This window comes from Pteropus vampyrus, unplaced genomic scaffold (genome assembly GCF_000151845.1).
Source record: "Pteropus vampyrus isolate Shadow unplaced genomic scaffold, Pvam_2.0 Scaffold24, whole genome shotgun sequence".
NCBI lineage: Eukaryota > Metazoa > Chordata > Mammalia > Chiroptera > Pteropodidae > Pteropus > Pteropus vampyrus.
This window is the reverse complement of record NW_011888805.1, coordinates 4814988-4826538: the sequence shown is the minus strand read 5'-3', so window position 1 is coordinate 4826538 and position 11551 is coordinate 4814988. Positions and strand designations below refer to the sequence as shown.

At 40.6% G+C, this 11551-nt stretch overlaps 1 protein-coding gene across 1 annotated transcript in view; it reads left to right on the top strand.

Moving 5' to 3' along the window:
* PHACTR2 (phosphatase and actin regulator 2) overlaps positions 1 to 11551 on the top strand; it is a 224887-nt gene that overhangs the window by 172802 nt on the left and 40534 nt on the right. Inside the window, exons 5-7 of the mRNA XM_023528333.1 lie at positions 1459 to 1698; positions 5424 to 5937; positions 10972 to 11197. Coding sequence (XP_023384101.1) covers positions 1459 to 1698; positions 5424 to 5937; positions 10972 to 11197 — 980 coding nt within the window. The remainder of the gene's footprint in view (positions 1 to 1458; positions 1699 to 5423; positions 5938 to 10971; positions 11198 to 11551) is intronic.

The following is an 11551-nucleotide window of genomic DNA, read 5'->3' as shown; positions in this document are numbered from 1 at the left end:
CACTACTTAGTTGGAGAGACAGATGTATAAACAGAAAGGCAAACAGAAAGTAGCCTCTGATAAATGTTGAATCAGTAGCTACAATTAAGATTAGATGCAGGAGAGGTGAACTTGGGCTCCAGTGACTGGGGTGGATTTCGTGGCTGAGGGAGAATAAAAGAAAAGTTTTACTGATTACCTACCATAATTTAAATCATTTTATGGTGGTTATATATGTGAATTTATGGGGATATAGAAAAAAGGAGGGTGAAGTCCTCACTTCACACTAACTAGCATGAGAAATGAAATAAAAGAAATAATAAAATGTGTTGCGTTCTAATATTAAAACCCTTTCTTCATTCAATAATTCAATAACGGGAGGATATATCCAGTGAAGGCTTAGTCTGGTCTTAACACTGTCTTATTTTTTATTTTTTAATTGTGCTTCATTTTTAAAGAAATGCTGCTTAGCTCTTTGGACCAGAACTATATTTTAATTTATTTTAATTACAATCAGCCAGTGTTAGAATAAATACAGATATAACTATATAAATGAACATTCAACATCCCCACTGTCAGTAACGAGAGACTGATTCTGTTTCTCTTCCAGTTAATTTAAACCTTGTGAGAGATTTCTGTACTTAGGTGTGAATTTTTAAAAAACTGAATTTTAACCTTTGTCTTTTCAGAATTTTTTTACATTGCAAATTTACATTACAAAACAAGTTTGATTTTCGAGGGGATTCTCCGCCCTCTGTACCTATCATCGTGACACTGTTTGAGAAGATCAGAGGAAGTTATTGCAAAACAGGAAGTTGCCCTACTGCACTGGGAGAGCTTGAGAAAATTTTAATAGTAGAAAAGAGTTTATTCTCCAGTGCATTGTGCTTCCTGTAAAAGATTCTACAGTCTTCCTTAGCTTAAAAAATGACTGATTTTTGACCACAATGGGACAAAGCACAAATCTCTTCCAGATTAACGGGTTTGAATTCTCAGAGAAAGTCCGCTGGTAGAGCGGACAAAGGTAACTGTGAGTCCACAGTCCTTGCTGCACGGTCAGTCCTTACCCCATGGAGATGTGTGTAATACGCTCATCTGCCACTCTTGGGGGCCCTTCGGTTTTGTTTAATTCAATTTAGCACTCAAGTCCTCGTCATCATTTAGCAACCACCAGTTCAAGTCTGGTGTCAGCCCCTGACGGTGGACATTTACATTCATCGTCACTATAACTTCATCAAAGTAATTTGTGCAACCCTGTTGGATCACAGGAGTGTTCAGTGCAGCCGGACAACACACCCATGTGGCTTTCAGCCTTTGTTTTTACCCCAAACTTTGTTCTTTCTCTGGTGCAGACTCCACTCTGGTTCCCAAGGGCCAAGCAGCCGCTTGTTTGTATCACTGTCATTGTGTGTCTCGCTCCTTCTGTTGATATAGTGTGTGTCTGTATCAGTCTGCTTCTGTTCACTTTCTCATTTGTAGAGAACACTGAAAACCACTCTGAAACACCGGCAGCTCCTGCTCCACCTCCTTCAACTCTTCCTAAGCCTAAACCCAAACCTAAACCCAAAAAATCACCTGTGCTTCCAAAAGGGGCTGCTGCTGGGGCCAGCCCCAAGGGTGATGAAGTGCCTCCTATTAAAAAAAATACCAGGGCTCCTGGTAAGCAAGCCCCCGTCCCTCCACCCAAGCCAGCAAGCCGAAACACGACCCGAGAGGCTGGTGAGTATGCCCCCGGGGGATTGAGTCTAGGGGTGCTCTACTTTGGGGTGGGGCTAATTGCTTTTTCTAGGAATGATGTCTGGTGTCAGAATGTAACACCAGTGGAATCAGCTTTGACACGGAGAATGCCTAGGAGATTCTTTTGTTGGTACCTCTAAGGAAAGTCACCGAGTTGATTAGTTGACCTCATTCGTTTGGGGTGAAGAGACCTCTTTCATCCTGAGTATTCGCTGTCTGCACAAGGACCAGTAGAAGGAAACGGAGTAGGGTGCCTGATGAGTGCCGATGATCTGATGTGACATTATCGAGACATCAACTGGCCTTCTGCCTTTTTAAGTCTATGGGTGGCTTTTGGGCTTTGGTTTTCTTTCAAAATGTCTTAAGTTTTCGCATAAGAATATGACACTTGTATCTTTGGCATCTGCCCACATACCTACTCAAAAAGGCACCTGTCATCTGCTTCAGCTCCACCCCACCACTCTGTATCCAATCACTACTGTTTCAGCAGAGTTGAAAGTTACATACTCATTGCTCACCCCACCCCCCACAAACAGTAAAAGAAGACTTCAATTTGTTATAAGGAAAAGCAGCCTAGTGGTTGGTTACAAGTCACTATTGCAAATCACCAGGGGGATGTTTTGGTGACTTACAATAACTGTAACTAATGTATATCCAGTTTTCCTTTCAACTCAGATATGCTTAACCCAAGTAGAGCTTTCATTCTTCTAGTGAAATGGAATGAAGAAGCCTACCATGTCATCCAGCTTTTAAAGGACATTAGTCAGAACATACATGCTGGGTGGCTTCTATGCATAAAAATTCTCCTGTTTTATAACAAACCTTATCTTCCCTAAAATCAGCAGCAACTTTCTCATAGTTGCCTTGGTATTGATCTTTTTCATACCCGAAATGCTCAAATTTAGAAAATGGCTTTGTGGACGGTGTGATAGACCTCCGAATGTAAATAGATGTCTCTCTCCCTGTGTTTCTCTCTTCTGCCTTTGACCTTGAGTGTCTGGGTCTCTTCTAATAAGGTCTAAAGTGAAATGTCTCAGAATGCTGTGCAAACAGTGCCTTTGGGCCATTTCCTCAGAGACCAGCTGCCCTCAACGTGTCATCATCTATTCTCGGTGGTGTCTGTATTTTTTCCCAAACTGCCTCTCACACCCTAGGATCAGTGCTTGAAGTGAGGCAGGCTCGGATCCACTTCTTAAAAGCCCCAAACTGTCACCCTGTCCTTTGGAATTAAGACGCGGCCTTGCACACTTTCCCACTTCCTCATGCCCCACATGGTAGTGGCTCACTGTCGACTCTGTCTTGCTTCTCTCACAAGAAAGCTGATTAAGCCAGGGCAGGGGACAGCTTCTGTGAAAGATCTTTGAGTGATTTCCAGAGATTTGAAGATTTATATATAGACTCATGATGTTCTTAAGAGAATAGTACAAGCCTGTTATCCATCATATTGAAAGAGGCCCAACCAGTCCACAGTGTATATAAGAATGTTGCTACCACAGAGAAACAGGGACTGCATTGTAGTTTACCAACAAGCTTGTCATACCAGGATCCTCTCATCAGACGCTGATAATGCTCCATCGGAATCCAACTGATATTCCTTTTGTAACCATTTAGAACTGTCTGCATGGTAACGTTTCATTTGAATAATGGTGACCTTCTGGAGAAGTTACTTCAAATGCAGCTCTTAATTTTCAGTCAGATGTTTTTAGTTCTTTAAAAAAGCTATTTGTTTAGATTCTTCCTCTATTACTTAATTAGTATAGACTTCCAGATAACCAGATATCTATTTGGCACGTTCAGCTGATTTACCAGTGAAGTAAGGCAAAATCTATAATGTTTCTTTCTCATACTGTATTATGTACTGCATGAGTACTTAACTGAGAAGACGTGGCATCTCTTTAGTCATGGTCTTAATTCAAGATGACTCAAACTACATGGTTGATTTCAGCAAAGTCCCATCATTTTAAAAGATACTTAAAAACTATAATAACATGGCTTGAATTCACATTCCAGGCTTTGAAAAAACTATCCTTCCCCTAAAGCCATGCTAAAGCTAACCATGCTGTCAAAATAGACAGAATTTTCTTTTAAAAAAAATTATTAGAATTGATATGTGGAAGGGATTCTGTTCAGTTTACCTAAGAAAGTAATTGGACATGTTTAGACATAAAATTCTTAGCATTTTTGTTGTGAAAAAATAAATTTCGAATGGACTTAGATTGTAAGAATATGCTTAATTAGTGTGTCTTATAAAACAAGTGAAGATTGTTAACTTTTAAAAAATAGTGTTAGCGCCAGCTGGCCAGCCATAGGTAACCTGTTTCTAGAACCAGAATTTATAAAGATAAAACTATAAAAAAAAAAAAAGGTAGTATTAAGAGGCCCAGACTTGGGGTAGGGGGATTATAGTTATTGTGTATATCTAAAGTAATAAAGCCCTAAGCCATAGAGACTTCTTTTAAGCCTGAATATTGTCATGAAATGAGACTGGCTTCTTCTTGTATATCGAAGTTAGTGAAATCTAACATCTCATTGTCTATTCCTCATTTCTTCTTCATCTCTTGACCCCCAAAATTGATGTCAATAAAGTCATAACCGTAGGTGACTTACAATAATGTCTGCATGCATCGTAGATTGGCTTCATCATACTAACAAGATATTTTCTAATAGCTCTGTGGAAGCCAGTTAAACCCCTCACGAAAAAGAAGAGACGGACAGCATTCTAACAGAAGCCGCAGCTAGGAGGAACTTTTAGGGCATGCAGATCATTTAACAAAAGTGTACTCTCATGGGAGTGTACAGGTGTCTCCTATGATGATCTGTAGAAAAGGAGACCTAGCTTTTTCTTTTCCTGAGAATGATTTGGCTGAAGGCAGCCCTACCCAGAAACAGGCAAATAGACCACTGCCGTCTTCTGTAAAAGACCCTCCAGGAACACGAGCAGCTGTCAGAAGATCTGAGAATGATACTCTTTCCCTCCAAATGATTCAAATGGTACCCATTTAGACTTTTTTTTTTTTTTTTGGTAGAAAAGAATTTTTTCTGCCTTTTGATGTTTTGAAGGGGACTTGTCTTTTATATGCGGCCATCTGTTTTCACTCTGCCCCGTAGCCACTGCAGATGGAGGTAGAGGCCAGCTTGGCAAGCTGTTCTCTCTGGAGCCATGGGGAGAGCTGGTTTGGAGTTTATTCTTTTAGCGATAAGATGAGTCAATTTGCTTTGGGCCCAGAAGGGAGCTGGTGGTACATACTCCACCTCTTCTGAATGTGGGCCACTCTATTTCCAGGAAGACATCATAGAACTTGTGTAACTTGTGTAATACAAGTTACTTGTGTAACTTGTATTATTTCCACATAGCTGCCAATGTCTGTCCTCTACACAAATAGTGTCCCTTCTCTGGAGCATACAGGGATTTTTTCGGGTAGCCCAGAGGCACTAAGGATTGACCTTTGGCTAAAGACAGGAGGGAGAAGACAGGACTCTTGTCCCTTAGGGTTTTGCTTCAAGCATCACTTTCTCCCTTCTAGAGTAGAGGCAGAGAGGCGGCAGAAACCAAAACCATTATCATTACTAGTCTGTTTTCTTTTATTCATTTATTTAACACATTTAAAAATTTTTTAAGGGAACATTGTCATTGACCATAGCAATTCAGTTTATTTTGTAAGTGTGTTGTCTTCTTTGACTTTTAATGCAAAATCTCTCTGTTTTAGCTGGTTCCTCTCATTCAAAAAAAACAACTGGCTCCAAAGCATCAGCTTCACCATCTACTTCCTCCACCTCGCCTCATCCCAAAGCTTCAAAGGAGACGGTTTCTAACAAAACAGGGCCTGTGGGAATCACGAAGGGCAAGAAAAAAACTGGCAAGCAGCCAGCGTCTCGACCGTCCTCAGATGCAACCACTTCTGGCACGTCCGAGCCTTCGGAGACCAGGGTGGAGAGTCTCAAAACTGAGCAGACTGTCCCTGGGACCGAGGAGCTAACCACAGGCAAATCCAAGTCTGCCGTTCCTCCACACCCTGTGGCCCCTCCCCCACCACTCCCTGCCCCTCCTCTAGCTTCGGAGGAGAGTGCCTTGGACACTCCTGTTGTCCTGGTCAGCAATGGAGCTGACCTGGCCATCCCCACCTTAGACCCAAGTCAGCTTCTCTGGACTGAAGAGCCGACAAACAGAACCACTGTCCACTCAGGCACTGGCTTAAGTGTTAGCAGAGAAAATGCAAAATGGTGAGTCGGGGTCCAAACCCCATATTCCCTCTGCGTTCCCTATGAACTGGGTGCTATTGATCACTAAACTGCTCTCTTGGAAATAAAGGAACCTACTTTGCTTTTTATAATTTAATCTAGTGATTGTTAGATAAATACCCATGTCATCCAACCCTTGGTTTTTTCATAGCCTTGCCCCTGGGAATGCCATGGGCTTCTGGAGATAGCGCCATTGGTCCTACAGGTAGATACCACTTCCGATCCATGGCTTTCAAGTACATTTAGAGCCTGTTTCATCACTACTCAACAGTCTTTTCCCTAGACAGTCGCTTCTCTTTCCTTATAGTGGTTCTTTTAAATCTTTACCACGTGTCCAGATTGCTCACCTACTCCTGCCTACCTTCGTTTCACCAAGTTATTCAGCCTTCCCCTTCTCCAAGGAAACAAAGACCATCAGGAAAGAGCTATTCAAATTCCAACTCCTTTTCCTTTAACCTCGGGGACACTCCTTTCTTGCTTCCTTAATTCCCCCACCCAGTTCCAATGTTACCTCCCCTGAGAAGCCTTTCAATGGGCATCCAAACAGAATTGGTTATTGCATCTATTATACTCTGACAGCTCGTTTTCCTACCTGGGGGACAGAACTAGCCAACGTGTTTTATTTACCTCTATATTCCCAGCAACCAGTACAGAAGCTGGTATGCCACAGGTATGCCATCATCTAGTTGCCCGAGCTGGAAACCTGTAATTCATCCTAGGGTCCTCATGCTCCATCGTTTCCTGCATCTAATCATTCATAAAGTCCTATCAATTTTCTACGTGAAGGGAAACAAGCCATGTAGCTCACCTGTCCCACAGGTATGAAGGGACAACTGTCAGAGTATGGTAGACATATTCAGTTCTGTCTAGGGAAGGCTTAGATCCAGTATCTTCTGTTTCTAAGAATAAAACCAAATTCAGATCATTTAATTGAATATTTCCTCTTCCAAAAAAGTCTTTGTCATATTAGACTTAAAATTTTTTAGTACATTAATTAAGTTGATTTGGATCAAGAGACTAAAATATCAACTTTAATTATTGAATTGCTGATAATAACCATCTATTGAATACTTACTTAATGTCAGGAACTGTCAGTTATTTAATTCACATGAGTTTCCCTGAAATATTTCTGGTTAATAAATGAGAAAACCGATGCCTGAGGTTACCCAGTTACTAAGTGGCAGGGCTGGAATGCAGACCCAGAGTTGCACACCAAATTCCATGTTGTTTTAAGTAATTTTGTAAGTTTCCAAAGTAGTTACTCCCACTTCTTCTGTTGTTTCTTTTGTGTTTGTTACTCGGTTTTGTTTGTTTGTTTGTTTTTATCACCTTGAGCACCATCATCCAAAGGAAAGCCAAGGAAAGATAAATAAATGCAAAATTGCAAATTACTTTATTTGGTTAATACTGTGGGAAAAGAAGATATTGAAATAAAGAGTTATGGTATCCCCAATACTTCCAGCGCATAGCAAATGTCTTCTTTTATTTATAGTGACTATTTTTTCTGCCATTGCAATCAATTCCCATTTTTAGACCTAAACGGTCTTTCTTTCAGCGTATCTTTTTGCTTGCCCTCTGTGTGCCACTCACTGTGCTAAGCACCAAAGATACAAAAGTGGGCAACACGTTATAGTTAACATTTGTTTTTACTGTAGTCTCACATGCCCAGGAAGTATAAATATCTTAAATACGGGATAATAGAGAGAGTATATGGGTTTATCGTTGAATATACTAAAGAATGAGGTGCAACATGTAAAATGATTCCTTAGATGGTCTTAAGCCCTGAGAGCCTGTATCCAAAGTGACCTGACTCTGCCTCGTCCACTTCCACAATCATTTAGGGAGAAAGCTGTGTTCTGCTAGGCACCGTGCTGCATGCTGAGGGCTTAATACCCGTCTTCAGCCCAAGTATGTGCAAGATTGTCAGACAAAAGAGTTGAGCATCTGTTCTCCATTTCCACTGGCACTGTGATCAGAGAGCAAGCTGAGGACATGATTAGACATTGAGGTATTTATAATAGATTTTCCTGTCAGGGTAACTACCATGCTTTCCTAGAAGAGGGCATAGAGTTTTGTTTTTTGTTTTTTGTTTTTTTTCTCTGTATATTCCACAAAATAAAAAAACTTAAATTGCAGTTCATCCCACAGGGGTGGTTTGTGTTTGCTCTTGAGTTAATGAGGCTGGAATAAGTAGTCTCTCAAATTCCCTTCCAAATTCTTTCTTCTGTTTTTAAGTGGATATTCGAATTAGAATTTCTGGCTCTTAGTCACTCGCTTTACTTAGAACTCTCCCGCAGTTAAGTTTAGTCAACGAATGTGTGAAAATCCTGTCATCTTATGAAGAGGCTCTGTTTGGAATACAAATAACAAAACTTTAAAGGAGACAAGTGGCCATGTGCAAAAATATCTACCTCTATTCACATATTATGTGGTAGTAGCTATTTAGTAGATTTCATTGGCAGCTTCATCATTAACGTGTGTGTCTGCTACAATTTAAGGCAGAAACTAATAAGCCCATCCGGAGCCCATATCCAAAAGAGACTTGACTCTGTTTAGTCCCTTTCTACAAACTTTGATGGAGTGCACTGTATTGTCCAGGATGTCCTGGAACCTTAGAGACACGTAAGAGCCAAGTTATGAATTAATCAATACAAATTTGAAGTATAATATTTACCATTAAATATAACCCATAATATAATAATAATATATCTTATGAAGTAAAAATAAAATATAGCGTAACATTTAATAGGTAAACTTAAGAGTCTTAAGTCTGGGTTCTCCTGGACTTGGCGCTCACAGCTGGGCAACTCACTCATACATAGCCTTCCTGGGTGCCCCGGGTTTTAATTTTTTTGCTTTCTTTTTCTTTTGGGCCGTTTTTAGTTTTTTGCGGAGTTTTTTGAAACTTGCAAACCTTTTTAAATTCCAATTGTTTTATTTAAATTATTTGTTGCCTTATTAGATCGGTGAGCCGTGACATATACAAATACCAGGGCTCAACCCTGAAGGATCTTTTGTTCTGCTCTTCTGAATGTGTTACTCATCGGCATATCTTCTACACGTGCTGTGGTCACCCCCAGTGGCAAACTACAAACAAGAATGGCCTCTAGTGGCAATGGACTAGAAATCCAGAATGTGAAAAAGTTTCTCATAAAATAGATCTTCTCTCATCTAAAGTGAGATTTCACACTGTGAAAAACGTATGATGGTTCCTCAAAAAATTAAATATGGAATTACCACATGATCCTGCAAATTCCACTTCTCTGTCTGTTGCCCCCCGAAAATGAAAACGTATACTTGAACAGATATTTGTACACTTACATTCATCGGTGCATTATTCATAATAACCAAATGGTAGAAACAGCCCAAATGTCCTTCAGCTGATGAATGGATAAACAAAATGTGGCTTCTACATACAGTGGAATATTATTCAGCCTTAAAAAGGAAAGAAATTCTGGCACATGCTATAACACAGATGAACCCTGAAGACATGCTAAGTGAAGTAGGTCAGACACAGAAAGCCAAATGTATGATTTCACTTATATGAAGCCCCTAGAATAGTAAAATTCATAGAGACAAAGCAGAGTAGTAGCTGCCTGGGGCCAGGGGAGGAGGCTGGAGAGTTTAATGGGTCTAGAGTTTGGGGAAGATAAATGGAAATGGAAGATGTTGATGGTTGCACAACAGTGTGAATATACTTAATGCTATTAAACTATACACTTACCAATGATTCAAATGGCAAATTTTATGTATATTTTCCACAATAAAAAGTAAATTTTCATATTTCTCCCTTTGAAAACAAGAGTTTTGGCTGTTGGATTTTTCTAGCATGTGAAAGAAAATTTTGAGAGCACTTGGGCTTATAACCACAAAGTAGAATTTTCAATACCTCAGATTCTGACAAAATTTACCTGTTTTTATTATAAAAAGAACTGGTTTGAGGCTTTTTTTAGTTCGTGAGAACAGCAAGCACATGTTTTGCACTAAACGGCCTTTTGGAAGTGTGACATCCAAATTTGGATTCTATTTATATCAGAAAGTGATGTGAGGATCTTCTGTATCATAAAATGAAGATTATATTGTCTTCGATATGATACATTTTTTATGTGAAGTATATTTTTTGATTCTAGTTTGTGAAAATTGGCAAGCTTTGTATATGGATAGTTACCTTAAACCAGACTCAAGCTACACAGTAGGAAATGATCACATCACCTTTCTTCTAAAGAGTCCATTCAGCTCTCACATTTTCCATCTCATGTTGTTAATATCGTCCTGTGACAGGAGGGTTCACAAGTGCAGAACCTAAGCGCAGGGAGGATACGTGACTTTTTTATTGTTAACTCATTGGCTCTGAGGAAAATAGGATTAATTCATAGATCAATGAAAGAAGATAGACTTTTCTATGTCACTACCCTTCTAGGTGTTGGGCAGCAAAACATTGTGCGTCGTACTTGTCCAGGAACTTTGGCGGTCGGGAAGGCAGACAAGTGAATGGTGGCTGAGGTGCAGCGTTCCACATGCTCCACTGGGGTTTTCTTCAGATCACCATGGGAGCGGGGAGATGGGATGAGGAACTAGGCTGAAGGCCAGTGACAGATTCCTGAAGGAGCTAAAGCTTTCACTGAGACATGAAGGATAAATGGGATTTACAGGTCAAAGAAAAAGTACAAAGTCAGATATCCAGGAGCTTCTAGTCCATTTTTCTTTCCACTGAACCCCCTTTGCTACAGAAAAATAAATTCGCAAAATATAGTTTGACCATATCCACGTACTAAATATATCAGACACCACCCAGTCAATCTTTTCCATTTACAGATGAAGACTGTAAAACAAAGAATTAAATAACACATAGCATTCTTCCATTTCAGTGGCTTCGCTGGCCACTGTCTGCTTTCTCCTTTCGGCAGCCCGAAGGCTGCTCGTGAAACTAGCACTCCTTTTCATGGTGATGGTGGTGTTATCCCCCAGGGTTGCCCCGACCTTCACACCACCCCTGTGTTTCTGTGCCTTTAACAGTGTCACAACCAAAGACGAGCTGGGAAAGGCAGCACCTCAGCTACTGGCTCCCGGGCTGATGGGAGAATCCTTAGAATCCTTCAGTGCCTTGGAGGACGAGGGCCAAAGAGAGTACCGTGCCAATGACTCTGACTCCGATGGGCCCGTCTTGTACACCGATGACGATGACTACGAAGAGGATGAGGACGAAGATGGCAGTGGAGAAAGTAAGGCTTCTTTCCAAGAGGTAGAAAGGAAAGTGGGGAGTGGACAGAACTAGCTGCATTTCGTAAAGAACAAAAGCTTCATCAGGAACCAGACATCTGGTGTTCCCTTTTCTCTCATAGTCTCTTTCTCAGATTGGAAATGTGTATATCTTAAGGTTTAGCTTTTGATGACAGGCCTTTCCAAAAGATGATTCTGTAGGGTGGAGGCAGGGGACAGGTCTTCGTTCCCGAGGCCGATATGCACATTTGTATTTGTACAAAGGTCGAAGCTTTCTAATTATGGAGGCCTTTCTCAGAATGAGGAGAGCTGGCCCTTCCCCCGGGCCTTTCTTGAATAAAGCACATCAGTGCAGAATTCCCTGGATTACTCACTG